Source organism: Embiotoca jacksoni, unplaced genomic scaffold, assembly GCF_022577435.1.
Source record: "Embiotoca jacksoni isolate LCO1_2020_lvr unplaced genomic scaffold, fEmbJac1.0.p SCAF_21, whole genome shotgun sequence".
Classification (NCBI taxonomy): domain Eukaryota; kingdom Metazoa; phylum Chordata; class Actinopteri; family Embiotocidae; genus Embiotoca; species Embiotoca jacksoni.
In genome coordinates this window covers 10,782,515-10,801,954 of record NW_027185352.1, presented here as the reverse complement: position 1 = coordinate 10,801,954, position 19,440 = coordinate 10,782,515, and the positions used below count along the sequence as shown (strand labels likewise).

Sequence of the window (19,440 nt, the reverse complement as noted above, 5' to 3'; positions counted from 1 at the left end):
TGAGAGTTGTCCAATAGGGAAACAGCTGGAGCTACTTAACAGAACTACAAGGACCACAATGCACTCGGCGACTAGTTTCTCCTCCGCTCACATCCGCTCGCCTCGATATCTGCTGGAAAAAAAAAAAAAAAAAAAAAAAAAAAAAAAAGGACTTTGAGAAACTGCAGCGATGTCAGTCCAGGTTGTGGCAGCGAAAATGGCAGAGGTCGAACTCAAAGACGTCCCCACCGCCAAAGACTTGGCGGCCGGATCTCCGATGACACCGCCGACGTCGGAGGGCAAGAGCCTCACCAGAAACGACCCGCACGAGGCCGGGTCCTCCGCCGCTACGTCCCCCGCCGCGGAGCCCTGCGCTAAAGCCGGGGACGGCAGCCTGGGCTCGCTCACCCCGAACCCCGCTAAGATGCCCCAGGCGTCGGCTATGAAGCGCTCGGACCCGCAGCAGAACGGCGGGGACGCTTTCGTCAACCGCGACGGTACCGTCGCCGAGGCTCCGCGGATGAAAAAGGTGAGCGGGACCCGCATCTTCCCTCCCTCCACACCCCCCCTCTCTCCCCCGTCGGTGCCGCGGTATCTCCTCGCTGTTATTTCTTTGGAGCACCGCGGGGACCTCGCTGGGAAAAGCTGGCATTGTGTGACGATGCTAACAAGGCTAGCTGGTCCCAAAGCTGATTTCGTCTTTTAATTACGACCTCCCGTGCTAATATCACGGTCGATGGCGTAATAAGGGCTGCAGACCTTTTTATTTATTTATTTTAAAAAAAATATATATATGTTCGCTCGTTTCATATAAGCTGACATTTACGTTCAATCCTTCGGACATGAACCCCCCAGGAGGTGGGTGAGAGGAGAAGCTGTTCTCGCAAGTTTTGCTGAGATTGAGTATTTTAAGTAGGAAAGTATTGTTATTCTCCTTTTTTTATAAAAAAAAAAAAAAACAACAACTAATGTCACACGCAACAAAACAACGTACACGAAATAAAGAGCACAATAACAAGACACGTAGTCGGGTCAGTTAAATGGATGCTCAACTTTCTGCCCTGGCTTCTTTACTTACAAATAGTTCATCTCTTTTTTTTTTTTTTTGTTTGATCAGCAATACACACACACACACAAAAAAAAATTACAATTTGGTAACTTCCAGTTTTTAAACGACACGTGGTACCCTGTTGCAGCACAGTGTGGTTGTTTTCAGTAAGAGCTTGTTGAACGAGTTTGGTAATTTAAACACCAGTAAAGTAGAGGACACATTTTTGATAGGTGTCCCCCCATCTGGGACAGACTCCCTTCAACCGATCAACTTTTGCTTGATCTGTGAAAGATATTCACAGCTGGCCGAATATACTATACTATTAATGTTAGTCGGGTTTAAAGTGTGTGCTCTGACTGCTGTCACCTCGTAGAGCAACACCCAAGAGGTGATACTTCAGCGAAGGGAGTGCCTGCCCTTGTGGATTAAAGTCAGAGGTCGGTCTGACTTTTCATGTCTATTTCTTGGCACAAAAAAAAAAAGGATCCTAAACTTCCTCGGCTGTGGTTGTTCCACCAAATGCATCTTTTTCTTTCTTCTTCTTCTTCTTCTTACAAGGTCTCGGTTGGGACGGAAGCGGGTATCAGGAGGGGGTAATTTTCAAGGAAAGAGCAGTTTTTTTTTTGATAAGGAAACTATTAAAGAAGCTGCCAGCCTTGTTTATTTTTTTCCTCATCAGATTTATGATTAACAGCAGACATTAATATATTGCCTGTGATGACTGCAGCGGGCTTTATGGTGTGGTGGTCAGATTGAGGAACTGGTTCTCGATGTGGTGCGACTGATTCACTGTCAAAATGCAGACAATTCTGGTTTTGATTTGGGGCGGAAGTGTTTGCGTTGGTCAGTTTTCGCCACACCTGTGACATTAATCCTAAAATCCTACTTGCGTGTGTTTGCACTCCAAACTTCTTTTGGTTGGGCGATTGTCGGCTTCAGAAAGCCTCAAGAGTAGAGGGAAACCCGGGGGGGGGGGGGGGAACATAACGAGTCGGACGGGGTACAGTCACCACCCACGCCCGCTGCGACGACGAGACAATGATCCCGTCCCGTTAGACAATCCCCGAAGAAAAACCGGGGAAGGAGAGCCTTGAGGGAAGAGTTGAGGTTTACAGCAAGATTTGTCAAAAGCAAGCGGGCAGAATGGAAGTCAACCAGCAGTCGGGAACACTTGGCCAGAAGGGTGAACCGCACGTGGGGGGCATCTCGGAGCCAGACGTGCCGGACAACATCAGCCACATCTGGATCATTGTGGAGACCAAGTTCACATACAGGACCAGGGTACAGAGTTTTAGAGTTTCTAAAATGCTGTAACCTTTCGACTAGAAATATCAAGTGCGTCTTAAAATAACGTGAAAAAAAAAAAAAAAACATAGTTGGAAATATTTTCCTTGAAGTTGTGTCCCAAGTTGCTCATAAAGTTGTGGTTGTAGTTTTCAGCCGTGGCAGTGAAGCTCCAGGTGCTTTGTATTGATATTTCAGCTGAAGCCCAGCGCAGCCCCTCTGTTTATATCTAATCATTAAAGTGATCACTACGTCATGCTTTTATCCTTTTTATCCAAGCATTTAATTTGCTGTATTGGATATTCTTTGCTTACAAAAGCTTGTGCTGCCCGTTTCATTTTGAAAGAGATCGTAATGTAAAGAGAAACTGCTCTGCAGGGGTCATTTAATCTAACGGGGGCCATCGCTGTATTTCATTATTTATTTATTTTTTTGTATTCATATGTTACAGAGAGGTCCAGTAAGCTTAAGTAATAGACACTCTAAATACGTCGGTACAGAAATCTGCCCATTATGTTAATTTAAATATCCCGTCGTAACTGCATTTGTCTGATCCACCATCCACACGGACAGATGTTTGCCGGCTGTCTATATATATATATATTTGTTTTTAGATCAGGAGGTATCTTATGGCACTCCTGCAATATAGATATACACGACCACAGCCTGGCCTTGAGCATCTGCTGAGTTGCGTTCGCCCAGCGCAGTAAAGGCCGAGTGAAGCACTGGAGCTGATGATGCAGGCAGGCAGGCAGGCAGGCAGGCAGGCAGGCAGGCAGGCAGGCAGGCAGGCAGGCAGGCAGGCAGGCAGCCGTGTTGACTGGCTGAGTGACTGGATGACTGGCGGCCTTTTAATCCTTGCCTTTATCATGTTGCCACACGAGGGGATTAAAAGGCCAGCTCTCCGTCGTAGGTGAGCCCAGATGTAAGCTTTTTTTCGAGGCCCGAGATGAGTTTGACGGCAGTCCAGGTAGCTCCGCTCGAATGTCCCCCGTCTCCCGGTGAAGTCCGCGGAGACAACTCCAGCTGGGAAGTGAAAGGGAAGGAGCTCCGCGGCAGGCGGCCAAGTCCGCCTCCCGCGGTCACCGTTTGGAGCTTTTGTGGCGAGCGTCTTTCCAGTTGCGTACCGGCCCGCGAGAGACACCCGCTTTATTGTCCCTCCTCGTTTCTTATTTGAAGTAGGTGATTCACCCGTCGCGCACGCCGACCAGACACGAGCACTTCCCCCTTGCGAGCCGTCGTCGCACTCGCTGAAATGATTTCCCACCGGCCAAACGTCCTTTGGTAATCGCTGCGCCTCCTTACAGGTGTTTCGGGGAAAACGGGCGCGGTATTTTTGAACGACCACAGAGCAGCGGGCGAGTTAGGTCACCCCTCTCTGATGTACCGTTATGTCATCCACTAAGCTGGTGTTCCTGGTAGTGCTTACTGGTTAACAGGCTTACACTGACCTCCGGCTGCTCCGCTCAGGAAGACAACTGTCCATTTTTTTTTTTTTTTTAAAAAGACGACGTTATGTATTCAGAAAGGCTGTAATCAGCCGAGGATATGTGTCGTTTTTGTGTCTGCTCGTGCAGGCTGTACTACAAGGCCCTAATTTGTCCAGTCTAATGCTTCGTGGTCGATGCAACTCTCACTGCTGTATTATGTAGCGGCGTCAACACGATGAATTAGGAGTTAGGCCAGTACTACTGCCTGTTGAACCCATTGGACATTAAAGTTAAAGAAAAAGCGGAATAAAGCAAATAAAAGGCGTCGGCGTGTCGTTAGTTCAAACTCATTTTGTTTCTCTGTGCTTTGCGGTTTCTCAGTATTGTCATCGGCATTCAAGCTCAAAGAGCACCTTCATCTCACCGTGACTGTCTTTGGCTACAAAGGAGATTATGTCATTTTCCTTCCCCCTCTGCCATTTTATTTGTGAGTCAACCCGGCGATTGAGCTGGTCTGCGAGTGCGCACGTCGCGTATTGGTAATCGCACGCTCCTCTCCAGGGGACGCTTGTCTTCTTTCATTGAGATTAAAATGTTGTCATATCCTAACGCTTCTTTTTTTTTTTTTTTTTGGTGTCTTCAACAAATGGATTTTGAGAAAAACAAATGAAGTCCTCTCTTGCAGCACATGCCCTTGTGTGACTTTGTTCTCATTGTGATCAACACTTTGTTTTTTTGACAGAGCAACTATGAAGATGTACTTCCATGTTTTGTTTTTTTTTCCCATCTCAATATATTAGGTTTTTTTTTTTTTTTTATATAAATGGTGTGCTTACCGGCTCTACAGTGCGACACTCGTGTCTTTTTGCGGTTTCTACCTTTTTAAAGAAACGTCGCAGAGGTGTAAGAGGAATAGATGGTTTTAAACAAACCCATGACACGGGGAGTGTACACTAAACCATGCTGTGTCGAGCAGTAAGTCAATTACATACGGAGAGTGTCGGGTTTTTTTTTTAGGACGTACAAACAAATCCGCATATCCTTTTGCTGTGTGTTGACGGTGATAGGTTTAAGAAAGCCCCTAAAAAAACTAAAAAAATAAAAGAGAGAGAGAGAAAAGGAGCATTGGTTACAAATCCAGTCTTCGCCAAGTCCTCCACCTCTTTTTTTTTTTTTTTTTCCCCCATTGATGCTGACCTCGAAAGCAAAACTGACTGCTTCGCTCTCGTGCGGCTGTCAGGTTGTCATAATCCAACCGACGCCTCGCGGAGATCACGGGAGGGTTTAGTCGTCGACCGCATCGCGGGTCGCCGTGCGCTGCGCTGCGCTTGACTTTGCCCCGAGACGGACCGACACGTCTCCCGATTCGCATCGTCCGGATGCACTGAACGACTGGCGGGGCTGAATCGCGTTTGTTCGACTTACCGCGGGAAAGAAACGCATGTTCACAAAATGCCCACGTGCGCGAGCGAGGATTGCTCACCTGGACGAATTACAGACGACACCCCCTTTTTTTTTTTTTAAATACAGGCCCGCAGGCCGAGAGCACAAAGTGCAACATATCTGCAGCCGCATTTAAAATCTTGAAGCGTGCCTTTCTTCTCGAAGAGAGAGAAGCGAACGTGGTTTTGAAGTGGCGGGCGTTGAAGCCGGCCGGGGTCGCCGGGGAAGCGGGAGGGGTGACGGACGGGCCGCGCCGCCACGGGAGGGATGAGAACTCGACAGAGATCTGGAGAGGGGCCGCGTTGAAGGCTCGCTTAAATGACATTGTTCCTGCCCCCCCCCCCCACCCACCCACCCACCCCCGGTCAGAAGAGAGCTGAGGAGGAGAAAACCCAAACGCTGGGCCGGGGACGAGCGTCCCCGGGGCCGGGCCTGCGCGTGACGCGTTTGCTGACGATACTGCGGCCCTCATCAGGGCCGTCACGAGGAACGGCGGTGGTTAGCGGATTGAGGCCCCCCCCCCCCCCCCCCCCCCTCCTCCCCTCCCTCCCGCCCCCCTCAAGTTCGAGTACATGCCTTCGATGTCAACGACTGATCGATGATCGTCGGTAGGAAAATAGTCGCGCAAGATTTAAAAGGACCCGGAGAGCTGCAACCCTGCGCAACTCCCAACGGGCAGCGGAAGAAGTAAAGCATCTCAAAATAAGTGCTTATAAGAACCGAGCGCGCGCTGTCGTGTAATTTGGCATGTCTTCGCTGCCTCCGCCGCTCGCGGGGGAGAGAGAGTATATTTGGCCAGCTTTGCCCTCGGTGCACTTAGCCGAGGTTTATCACTCTTTTTTTTTTTTTTTTTTTTTTTTTTTTAACGACCTACGAGTGAAACCCCGGTTTATCTGATCTTTCTCCGGTGCTCTCGATCTCTTCCTTCTCAAATTACCGTGTCACGGCACTTTACAGCCGACGCTTCGTACCCTCCCCGGTTCCCGCTCACCCTTGTTTGCCTCATGTCAACCCGCTCAACAACGCTTCCCACATAGTGGCTCAGCCGACTACTTAAAATAAACCCAATAGCGGTGGCTTTGAGTTACAAACTACACACACGCACACACACACACACACACACACACACACACACACACACACACACACACACACACCCCGGGACGCCACTCAGTTCCTCAGTTGTTTTTTTATTGTTTTGTTTTTGAGCGCCCGTCTTGGCTTTCTCACAGTCTCTTCGTGTTCCTGTTTGGTGCGGGTGCTCTTTCTGCTTCCTCCCGTGGGTGAATCTCAGCAGCCGCGTCGGCGAAGACGTGCGCGAGGTCACACCTTCCAAACCACGTTCATCCGTGTCACTCGAGGCAGCTCAGGAAATGGACTGTCGGGGCTTTACACCAGTTACAGTTCCTCTCACCCCGGGTTCGCCACACAGCGATCGCTTCATCCTCGTCCGGACGTGGTCGTCCTGGCGGCCGCTCCGCCGTGTGGCTGCCCGACCGGATGAACGAAAATTTGCCGCGGTCGCGTCGTCCGCCTCAAAAACGCCCCGCTGCCCGTCTGATGCGCCGTCAACGTACAAGTACATCTATAAGAGTATGCAAAAACACGTCGTTTGAAAGCTGGCTAAAAGTGGGAAACGTCACATGCAATTGATTTTAAAGCGAGGTACCAGCAATCGGATCGTAATATCGGTTCAACACCGACTCGCCGTTGTTGACAACAGAGACAATCTAGTTCTATCGGTTCTATCTCTGCATCTGTGTGCTTGTACTACGTCATGCATGAGCGGTGCGGTAGACCTCGCTCCGTTGCTCGGGAGGAAGAAGCAGGGCGCCGACGACGCTCTCGGCTGCTTGGCGGTATTTCTCGGTGTGAAGCGAATGCCTCGCGTTCGCTTCACACAACAAAGGAGGATCCCGGTCTCTTCTGCACAGAGAAAGCGTTCGGCTTAAAAATGACGTGAAGACAACATGACGCAAAACTATTACGTTAGCTTTGATCATTGAATCAGCGCAGTTTGTCCGGGGGCAAGTCGTTTTCTCCAACGGTCGTAGACTTTGTGTGACGTTTGAGAATCGTAGTTAATTAAGGATTACCTTCATGTTAAAGACGCGCACCTGCCGTTTTGAAAATGAAAAGCCTTTTTTTTTTTTTTGGTATAAATTCTCTCGGGGTCTGCCATTGAACCACGTGTCATCTATTGTTATGCTGACAGACGAGTAGCGTTTCCCCTTTTTTTTTCTGACATGGTGGTCGTTGTTTTTTTTTTTTTTTTTAAGGAGCTGATTATAGGCAGGTATCGGCAGTGCTGGTGCCCGTGCGTCCTTCTTCCTGCGTGCACCGCCCACACATATCTGCCTCTACGACTCCCCAGTTGAAACTCATTTCCTGCCTTGTCATCACCGCTTGGTATCACTGGACTTGCACAGCTGATTGAGTTACACTTTGCTCCATCAGAAGGCTTTTTTTTTTTTTTTTTTTTTTGTCCCCCCCTCCCCCTTGAAACGGAGACGTGGACAGAACGAGAGGAAAAGGGAACGCTCACTTTTCCTGGAACTTGATGTTGACAAGCAGCCAGCACAGTGTGAAATCTTAAACCCTTTCCGTTTAGTTACTGTTGAAAAGAACGAGTGAGCGAGCACCCGAACCGGCCGGCGTGCACGTGTGTGTGTGTGTGTGTGTGTGTGTGTGTGTGTGTGTGTGTGTGTGTATGTGTACATTGTGGTTAACTAGTTGAGGCTGCATTTCAAGTGTCTTCATGACTCTTATTGTATTACAACAGTGTGTGTGTGCGTGCGCCCTCTCGCCTCCAGTGCTGAGTTTACACGGGGATCAGCAGACGGTAGTGGACATTAACACGGAACCCACCCGCTATGCAGCATGACGAGGAATGCGGCTATGTACTGGAGCAGTGCATGTGAACAAAGGGCCAACATTGTATTTGAAAAAGTGCTGCCTCACAAAAGGGCCCTCACAAAGGCTGAAATGAAACCCCCCCCCCCACACACACACACACACACACACACACCCATCTGTCTGCCCAACTTCCTATTAGTCAGGAACAAACCAGCAACCAGCCCCCCCCCCCCCCCCCCCCCCCCCCCCCCCCCCCCCCCATCCCACTTGGGGATGGGGAGTAAATGTCTACTTCCAGTAGATGTATGTGTGTTCCCCACGGGAACCAAAGCAGGAAAGCTGCAGGCCGAATGAAGCTAAAATGCTCCGCGGAGCAACTGCAGAGTCCTGTGCATCATTTACTGATGAGCAATTCATTCATCTCAAATCGCAGAGATTTCCTCACTTTGGAAATTGTAAGTTTTTTTTGTTTTTGCCAACATGCAGGGATCTCGAGTTTTATTCAAGAGGACTTCATTGAGAAAAAAAACAACAAAAAAACAAAAACAATTGTAGCTTTGTAACTAATGAAGAATTGCTTCATACTCCTAATTAAACATAGATCAATGACCCCATAATGGGTTTATTCAAAAATAGAGCAGCACCACCCCCGTCTGTGAGCCTTTGATGTAATTATACCTCGCCCGCAGGGAGAGACGGCTATTTTGGGCAAATTAAAAGGAGGGAAGGAAAAAAACATAAACACGCAATTCCAGAGATGGACCACTTCATTATTTTAGATTTTTTTTTTGTTGTTGTTGCGGTTACATCTTACAGTTTCTGTTTTGCTTTCGTGCCTGTGAAAGGATTCATGGTTTCATTTAGGTTAATGACGGACATTAACAATCCATTTGTGTTTCATTGCGGTGAAAAGATTTATTGACTCTGAGGTGGTGGAAAAAGTGACGAATATGAGGAAAATCATGTACTGGGGAAGCTGGATGATTGTGTTAGTAAACAGATGAGCGGACGGATATGGATGCATACAGTATATACAGATCCATCGTTGGACCAAAGACCATCTACTGTTGGAGAGTTGGAAACAATAGATTTTCTAATGATCTAATCAATAGATTTCTGATCGCTTTGCTGTCAGTGTGAATGGAGGTTATTTGACCACCATATAATGGGATCATAATCCTCGGGGCTCCCAACTGTGTCCTAGTTTGGTGTGTGTGTGTGTGTGTGTGTGTGTGTGTACACATTGTGGTTAACTAGTTGAGGAAAACATAGTTGCTAGAAATTTGAAAATTATTTTTAATTTGCCCTTCAGGGAAAAAACAAAAACAACCTCTTTTGTGACTTTTATGAAATATATTTTTAAAAGAACTGAAATTGATTTTAATAATTCAAATATTCAAATGGCCTACAATCAATCAGCGGTATGTTTCACAGAGTCCGTGTCGATTAACCCTCTGAACCCTGAGCAGTTTCTGGGCTTTTTTATTTATTTTTTTTTTTTGCTCCGGTCACATTTTTTGCTCACTGCTGGCTCATTTTTCACGGCACCAGCAGGTTCTGCACTTCTACTGAAACGGCACAATCATCGCTAGAAGTAGGAAGAACTAAAAAATAAACTGTCATGTGACTTAATGACTTAAATCACAACAGAAGAAATATGTATTTGACAAAAATGGAAAAAAGATGCAATGTTTATATACAACATTTTTCCAAGTGCCCACAAGTGTTACCACTATTGGGGGAAAAAAGGGGAACTCCACATGCTTTACATATTAAACTATTAGCTTCTTTTTTTTTTTTACAACCTCTACAAACCGCCCTTCTGTGCTCACAGTCCTCTCCGCTGTGCTGTACCCTGCAGCTCAGTCAAAAATTGGCTAAACTTTTGTCACATGACTGTTTGTCTCAGCTAAGTCATTCAAGGCTTCCAAGTTGAACTGAGGTACAAATTGTGTTGTTGTTGTTGTTGCTGTTTTTTTATTTTTTTACAGTATCTCAATCGTGCAAAAAGGTTTATTTTTGGCAAAGTTGAAATGAGACATTTACACATCTGTCTGTCTGTCTGTCTATCTATCTATCTATCTATTTTAAGCTTAGATGTGACTATTTTTCCCATCAGAAGTTTTTGACTTTGACACACAAACATGACTGGTTTAATTACTTTAGGAAAAATGAAAACCCAGGACAATGTCTACAGTTTCTGGCTATGATAAATGTTATAATTTTGGCTTTTTTTCTTTAATAAACAATATACTTTTTTTTTTTTTTTTTTTTTTTTTTAAATAAACCTTGTGGGGTTCAGAGGGTTACACATTTCAGTCATGCAAAGTTGTTTGCTTTTAATAAAAATAGAAGCTCGATGAATGCTTGGACGTGTCCTTAAAGGACATGTGAACCCTGCAGTCTTGGCCCTCTTCCTCCACTCAGCTGCTGGTAAGAAGGGAAAGGCATGTGAATGAGAAGAGGGGGAAAAAAAAAAAAAAAAGAGAGTCGGAGAAGTCCAGTTGTCTGCTGTCTGCTCCCGTTCTCTGTTAAGAAGCAGGTAGGGTTTAATCTGTCACTAAGCCCCATCATTCATTGCCTGTTCTCCTCTCGTATCGGTATCCCTGGCTTTGTACTGTGGCTATCAGACCATATCAGCAGGACGGGGATTGTTCTGGTGGAGAGTGCTCAGAGTAGATGGCCCTGCATACTCTACATAGTTTTGTAGCAGCACAGGGATCATTCCGGGCTGTAGCAGTCGGATAGAGTCACTGAAAGGGAGGCTACATTACTGGGGATCCCAAGTTTTTAGGCTTGAATTATGGATGTTACAACACAGGACACACAAGAAAAAGAAATCTTTGGAATAGCTGCGTGGCTTTAGGGGTGGCGTTGGATTCACATGAAATTTTACATAGACAATCAAATCAAATTCAGATTTTAACACTACAAGGTTCCTCAGCTCTTGATATCTAGTTACGTTAATTCGATAAACATGGCCAGCAGCGGTTTCTCAAGCACTCTGTACTTGTGCCGTGAGCTTTTCCGTCATCTGTACATCCTTTGACACTACATATGCTTGTGCTGCAGAGGGTTCAGGGTGAAACAGCGGTGGATGACTTGTTCCGGTGCTGCTGGTGACGTAGCTGAACTGAGAGTAGTGGAGCTGTGTGTGGCACAAAGCCTCAGGTTATATATACATATTCATCCTCTCTCTCTCTCTCTCTCTCTGTGTGTGTGTGTTAGGCCACTGGTAATGACGTGTGGGCTCAGTAACTGCCAAGTGTATACATGGTAATGGGTGTGTGTGTATTTACAGTCTGAGCACTTGTCGGTGTGTATAAATCAGCAGGATCCCTTCTTACATCATCGCTGCCCTCGGAGCAGCACACTACGCAAACACACCCTGCCTCACGCCGCCTCACGCCGCCTCACCCTACTTTACCCCGCCTCACGCCGCCTCACGCCGCCTCACGCCAGCCGCTTCCTTCTTCCCTTTTCATCCTTCTATTCGTCCGAGCAGTGAGAAATCCCCCTGCTATTGGACGAGAGCAGCCACCTTCTCTGTAAAGACCTTCCGTGTAACAGTCTCTCGGTTTCCCTCTTTTACGTCGGCAACCTGTTGTCTCGCATATGTTGCATTAAACCCTTCACGCATGTCACAATTGCACGTACAAGTCGTGCAGTGGTGGGACATATCAAGTCCGGTATGGAATAAGCAGTTCGAGGTCGTAACAGCTGGCTCACAGATACCTCCCGTCTCTACTTGTGAACGTTATGGAGAGCCGAACACTTACAGGCGTGCATTAGCAATCTCTGCATTGTGTTTGCGCTGCTGTCTGCTCGTCTCGGTGCTTCTGGGCCTTTTACTTGCCTGTTTGTTCTTCTGTCGGTACGTGCGCCGCCAGAGCTTAACAACTACAGAGCCGTTTCACTGAAAGCCAGGCCTCTCTGCCAGAGCTCTGTTTTTGTGTCTGTGCAGCAAAGTGCCTGGCCTTCCCTGCGGCCCGAGTTCAGGATGCGACTCTGTGCCGCTGGCTGTTTCAGAAGCCGTTGTTGCCATCCAGATGCCTGTATGGCAGCATGGCTTTCAAATGAATACTGTTAATTATTATTATTTTTTTTTATAATTGTTATTCTCTTAAACCTGATTTCCGCATTTATGTCGAGCATTTGTGGAAAACCACCTCTCGCTGCTTCTAATTTCACTGACGGCAGTTACTTCATTAGGAAAACAACAACGTGACTCTACTCCTTCTGTGAGTTTGCAATTTGTTAGACAGTCACTGGACTTTTCACTCAAAAAGTGCACATTTTTCAGAGCGTGGGGACGATGGCCCTCTTTCCCTTCCTGTTGGCCGGTTAATGCTCAACAGACTGTAACCGGTATACAGAATCATGGGATGAAATAACAGCCATGACGAAACGTGTGCTTTGTGTGTGCACCTATGCTCTATGCGCTCCTAGTTGTCTCGGTGGTGGTTTAACGTAGGATTGCCGCCCTGAAAGTAGACGAGTAGAATCATTCGTTAAAAAAAACGCACTGTGGTTACGTTTTTGAGCGGCGGGCGAAGACCCGGTGTCACCGGACGGAGACGGCGTCGGGAGGCGGAGGTGGCGGTGGACTAACACAATCCAGGAGGAAAGTGATTTCGGTCGACAAGTGTGCTGAAAGTGGACTGAGTGCGGATTTTGTGGTCGCCACATAGTTTATGCGAAGAAGAAATTTACAGCCACAGTTTTAATACCAATTCTAGTAAAAAAAAAATAAATAAATAAATTAAAAAAAAGCCAGCACTCGGTGCTCAACACTATAACACAGGCAGGATAAAACAGTAGCACCCGAAGTAAACGCCAAACTCATTCATTTTTGATGAATTTTAGGTGCCACAGTATGCATCTCACAGGGGTTTGTTTGTTCCCTGTTAATGTAATGAACGCTGCTCCCCCCCTCTTTTGGTAACACATTACAGATGTTAAAATCGTTGCTTATATAACGGTTGCTTCGTTTGATGTGCAGTAAGAGTTATTGAGTTCTGAATCAGTCACGCTCGCACAAAAATAAAAATCCACTGTTCGCGTGTCATCCGGACCCTGGGGCGCGACGGGCCTCTCCCTCTGCTCAGCACGAATGGCGACGGGCTCGATTGATAGCCGGTGTGTCAGTCAGCAGCCGCACGTGCGGTCCAGACCGGCAAAACCCGTCAACACTGACGAGTTGATAACGGCGTCGGCTGCACGGATAACTGGTGAAGCTTCGGTCGCAGGTGCTTAAAAGCTGACTGGTATGTTGCGAAAATGATGGCAACGAGAAAGAACGAGAGTAAAAGAACACAAAACTACAAATTCATCTTTTTTTTTTTGGTCACCATCCAGTCTACACACAGCACAACACCAGCGCTACTTATTTATGCTTGTTCATCAGCGCGCTGTGGGCTGAATCGGAGGCCAATGTAAACCCGGCGAGCTGTGCTCTTCAATTACTGAGGCAGGGAAGTTGTGAAAAGAGCGAGACTGTGTGTGTGTGTGTGTGTGTGTGTGTGTGTGTGTGTGTGTGTGTGTGCAAAGAAAGACAAAGTGAGAAAGACAGAAGGAGAAAAAGGAGGCACCTCTCTGTCTGCACCCGTCTATTCTTCTTTTTTTTCCCTTCTTTTTACGCAAACACAATAGTAATTCCAAGAATAGCGACGGAAAGTACGGAGAAAGAAACGCGTCCTCGGCTCTTGGATGCCACATCCAAGAGCTTCTTAAAACGCATAATGAACTGTGGTCTACCCTCCTCTCTGCAGCGCGCTGAATAGAGGCGGGAGAGTTGTAGCGGGAGAAGTGACTAAAACGGAAGAGAAAAAGAAAGAAAGCGTTGACGAGGTGCACGTCGTCCACGGAGAGCTTCGCGGGGCGAGATCCAGAGAACAAGACATCTGTTGCTTTGTCTGGTAGATTCCTATACAGGCCTGAAAGGCGGGAAATCTGAAGGACTTCCGCCGCTTTGAGAGCCGAGGCCAGATCGACAGGGAAACGACAATGCGCTTTTTTTCCATCGCGGTGTGTCGTGACGGGCCTCGGCTGCCAGTGGACTCTCTGTACCGACCTCTTTGTAAGGGAGAGACGCGTTGCTGATATTTGTCGGTGCCCCAGGAGGAGACTGATGGCTGGAGTTGGACAGAGAGACTTTGTTGAGACTGCCAACAAACCCCGGTGTGTTGGGACGGGAGGAGATTGATTCCAGCACAGTGCCCGGATAATTCAAGAAAAAACGCATACCACGCTGTTGCAAAATGCCATTACAGAATAAAAAAAAAAACGACCGAATACCACAAGCAATGTAATTCTAAATGGTAAGAGACTGAGGTGTACGCTCAAGGCAAGTGTGGCATTAGAAACGGGGGAAAGTGCTCTCGGCTGCCTCCCTGGCGAGGTAAGAATCGTATCAAATTGCATCGTTAGCAGCCGGCCACGTTTAATGGGTTTGTCTCCCAAGTTAATGGAGGTGTGTAAATATACCCGATCCAATGTTTAACTGGCATTAAAGGGGAAGTTCAAAAGTTTTACTCATGACGTTTATTTTAATATTTATCCGGGGTGCTGCTCGGACTGTAAACATCTGTTTAACATTCTTTGTGTTTCTAGAGGAGCTTTCCAAAGTTTGATTTAAAAAAAAAAAAAAAAAAAAAAAAAGTAACCCTGATGATTTCATACTTTGCTGACTGGGAGAAAGTAGAAAGTCTGCATTATAACCTGGAGGTGTGGGGTTTAGAGGCAGGGTGGTGCTATAATACAAGATGCATGATGGGAAAATGTAGGAGTCAAACAGGCATGCCTCCTCTTGTTTTTAAGTCTGATTCAAAGGGTCTCTATTTTCTTCCTAAATTCCTCCCAGATTGAGGACAGTCTGGCAGAAGCTCTTTTAGGATTTGGCTTTGAGGATATTTCCAGTTATTTGTTTACAGCGTTAAGCCGATCGCATGACATGTTCCTTTTAATATGCCATCAGTCACTTTTCAGGGCCTTTTGGCCGACAACATCTAAACATAAAGCTATTAAAAGCTCGCTGGCACTTTGATTTAAGAAGAATCATCCCTGCACTTAGCCCGTCTGATCTTCTCTGCCTCCGTGTTCTCCTTTTAACTTTGCCTAGTCATCACCAGCTGTTCGACCTCTATCAGAACAGGGAAACCTTGTCGAATACCCAGCCGAGGACCAACGAAGAATCGATGCAAAGTTTGTCTTCCAGGAATTTTGCTGTTAGTCTGTCTATATATACAAATAATTACAGTAGTCACCTTTACTACATTGTCCATTCTCTGCCACTATCTGCTCTGTGGTCACCAAAGTATAACCAGCCAGAACAGTACACGGGTGTCGCCTTTTCATTTCCAGTCACATTTTCCCACGTGTGCGTTCCTTGCCTGGAGCTCCTGTTGTGTTGCCATCGATGGCGGCTGGGTTCCCCCTGAGAAAAAGCAGCAGTGAGGAGGTATAAACAGCCGGCTTCCCACCGTCTCTTGAGGAGAACACTTCCGTCCCTCCTCTTCCTTTGGGTTTCCTCACAGGGGGCCTTGCATCGGGCCCCTGCCGGCTCCGTTGGCCCCGAGCGTGTTTATTCCTTCCTTCCAGACACACAGGTGGACCGTGTGTTTATCTGAATGAACACTGCCTCTCGTCAACTACAATAAAGCAAACAAGCCATTATAGACGGATATGTTTGGCCCAGCGTGATATGTTACGTTATGTATTCACACGTCTCTCTTGTCAGTCTGTCCAGTGGTGACCTCGCCTTGCACACAAGGGCTCCTTGAACATGCAAGTGTGAAACGCCAACATTTATCTTCATTTAGCAACCTCCTCATCACTCTGAAGAGACAGCCCACTTTTTTTTTTTTTTTTAGAGATTCATGGCTGGATTCATTAATTGAAGAAAAGAAAAAAAGGGAACTGAAATACTACTACTACTACTATCTGAAATGCCTCGGGTCTTTTTGGGAACAGCCAAGCCAAGAAGAAGCAAACACAGTGAAGTCCCAGCCAGCTGGAAACTCTTGTACTTCTTCCTAAGGTTTTAAAATGGCTTACGACGTGTCTCACTCTGGTGCATTAAAATGTATTTGTTCTGTGATTCATTGTGCTAGGTTTATCATGGCACCCAAACATCTTCACTTTACATGACATCATCTCAGAAGTTGGCTGGAAGTTTGTACAGGCCGACGGAAGCGGAAAACGACAATGTGCCGATTCTTGTTCCGATGGATGACTCGTCATCCTGTCTGTTCCTACGCGGCCCAATAGAAGAGGTTTTACTGACACGGTGGGATGCATCAGAAATCACAGCTGCTGGCTGAGTCCTGTCTGTCAGAGAAACACACACACACACCCACCCACACACACACACACACACACACACACCCACACACACTCTCACACTCTCACAGTCTGATGTCATTTAGATGAGGCTCCATTTCAGCACACATGGGGTCTCTGTATCTCTGACACAAACATGCACAGCTTAATCCTTGTGGACAATGACTCTTTTGGAGTTGAATGAACTGGCCCGTGATCAAATGTGGCTCTTTTGATGTCTACAAACAGTACACAACTGTTTTTAGTAGATAAGCGAGCGGTTTGTTTTCTTTAGGACGGTAACTATAGATGTTCAGCACTTTGAACAGCTGCCTTGAGGCAATAGCAATAGAGAGGTTTTGTAGGAGTGAGTAAATATGATTTAATGATGAGGGATGGGGACTCAAACCTTGTCTTTGTTTTTTTTACATCAGCTCTTCTCTTACTCACAAACTCCCTCTCTGTCCGTTGTACTCGGTTCACCGTAAACATTCCTCCCTCCTTCCTCTTGTGCTCTAAAGCGCATATAGAAAATGACACTGCATACAAATATCTGTATATCAGTGCAACTTGGGGTCTGTTGATGTTATGATATTTGGCACCAGATGGGAGTGCAGACAAACAAGTCTCCAGAGAGAAAGCGAGAAAGAGAAAGAGCGAGAGAGATCTGCCTTTTTGGGCTCTCCTTGTATAGTCATGTACATCTACAGCTTCATCAGAAGAAACATTTAGCCGACAAGACCCATGCAAAAAAAAAAAAAAAAAAGGCCAAAACATAGCCACCATACGACCCTAGGACCAGTTCAAGGTCCTTTGCAAACGGGCGGTAAACAATCCAGAGTAAAAAAAAAATAATAATGCCAAGACAAGCTGGCCATTCTGCCCCTGCCAACACCATCAAATTTCTGTTTTCTTTCTGGTGCATTACCGCTTCATAAGAGCTCGTCAGCAGCAAACTCCTCGGAGTGATTCACCCCCGTAAACGCGCTGCTCTCCATCTCTCGCTGGGAGATTTCTCGTTCTCCATAAACATGGCAACCCGTGAAGAAGCCACACACTCGGCGTCCCCCCCCCCCCCTCCCCCCACCTCCCCCCGAGGCCGGAGGGTCTGCTGGGAATTCATGCAGCGGGTTGGACGGGGAACGAGCATCCGCCACCATCGACATGCTGATCGGTTTTGGATAGGCCGACAAGATCTCTAGCACCGTCTGATATACGTGTCCCTTGGCTGCTAGTATCCAACTTCGACTTTTTTTTCTTTTTTTTTTTTTTTTTCCCAACAAATTATGTTGCACTTGTGTTAGTGCAAAAATGAATCATACTGAAAGAGTATTGTCAAACATCCGGAGCGAGGCTCAGGTTCTGTGTTTCCGTTTGCAGGGGTGGAGAGAGAGGACCTCAGACCCAGCTGACAACTCAAGCGGCTCCGCTTTGTTGTTGCTGCGGGGGTCTCTGCCGCATCCCGTGACCCCATTGTGTTTTGATTAAGATCAGGTTCCATGCTGCACAGGTTTAGAGCACACGCAAGATAAATCTCTTCTGGTCTGAAACTGCTTTAAAAAAAAAAAAAAAAATCAAGCTACAAAAGCATTGGAACAGCTGGTCTAAACAGCGACATGCTTTGTGCTGTTGCACAGCCAAACACTTGGTTTGGAGGAGCTCAAAATGTTTCCAGAAGAATTTTTTTTCAGGCCGGCAGACGCCACAGCTGTAAAGACATTGCTGTATGTTTCGCGTATCCCGCCAGCTTGTGTCCCTCCAGTTACAGCTGAGTACACACACAGCCTTTATTTTTTTTTTGAAATATTTGGCTCATAGAATTCCTTTTTCCTGCATGCTCCGTGCTAATAGGACATCAAAAGAAAACAAAAGAAATGTTTTTAAGCAAGATGCTCATTATTATTTGGTGATTTAGTGCACATTAATTGCCTGCAGTGTCGGGCTGCGACTATTATGTTTAATTCATTATCTTTGTAATGACTCGTTCAGTCCATCAAATGTCTTTTGAGAGAAATGCCCATTGCACGACCTCAGAGTCCAAGGAAAGGTCTTCAAATTGCATTTTGTGCCTGAACAGCAGCACAAAGTAAAAGATATTCAGTTCAATAGAAGTTGAAGAAGTGCCAAGTATTCACATTTTCAAAGCTAGAATCACTTCATTGTTGACATTTTGGTTTAAAACGGGTTAACATTCTGCTATTTAGATTACTGCCAATTCATTTTCCAGCTGGAAAACATTTATTAAATTTAAAAAAAAATTTTTTTTAGGTATCACAAAATTGGGTTCAACAGCCAAAAAGCCCTGAGCAGTGAATCCACCAATCTCAGTCTTAATAAGTAATAAAATTAGTATTTACTTATTACTCATCTGAACTAGGAAACTATCAAGAATTTTACACCAATACCATCAGCCGGTAGAAAAGCCAATCCTACCCACAGAGAAGATGGCTTATTGGTCTGCATTCAGAGACTCTGGTCAGTTATCAGGTGTTTGCATGAGAGTTTGAAAATGTGCTGGGATGCCCAATCAACTCTCCCTGGTTAAACACACACCAAAGTAAAGTGGTTGATGTCAAGCACCTGTTTATAAAAAAAAAAAATATATATATATGATATATAGATGTTGGCTCATCATTCGGTGACGTGACGCGGGATGTCGGACTCGAGCTGTGGTGCAGTCACGGTCCTGTTGGCTTAATGTCACACTACTCCTTCACTATTTAGAGGCAGACGTGTTTTGATGTGTCGCTAAATGTCAAACTGAAGGTTTTAGCTTTCAGCTTTTGAACAACAATTGCTTGCAAATACTTGGGGAAACAGCTAAACGTGCATTTTTCCAGGGAGGAAATGTTTTTCTTCTGGGACTCGTGCCAAGGGATTATTGGGCGCAGCTGAAATGCAGAGGGAAGCTTGGCGTTCTGCATTTTGAATATGTGAATTGTTCGGCGCAGAACTCTACCGCATATAAAGTGAAAGCTGTTTTCGCCGCGTCGCCCGGGCTTATTTGTGTGTTTTTTATTTAACGCTCCAGCCTGCAGTTTTTTTGTTTTTTTTTCTTCAGGTATCTGAACTAATCTG

General features: G+C 46.2%; 1 protein-coding gene across 2 annotated transcripts in view; it reads left to right on the top strand.

The window, feature by feature from the left end:
- Window positions 1-102: 102 nt before the first annotated feature.
- The window catches only part of ahcyl2b (adenosylhomocysteinase like 2b), a 40,827-nt gene continuing 21,489 nt past the window's right edge, over window positions 103-19,440 (top strand). The window contains exon 1 of one of the 2 annotated variants that reach the window (XM_069156874.1): window positions 103-508. In XM_069156874.1, coding sequence (XP_069012975.1) covers window positions 170-508 — 339 coding nt within the window. In that variant the 5' untranslated portion in view covers window positions 103-169. The remainder of the gene's footprint in view (window positions 509-19,440) is intronic. The other variant, XM_069156875.1, reaches the window with a different exon arrangement.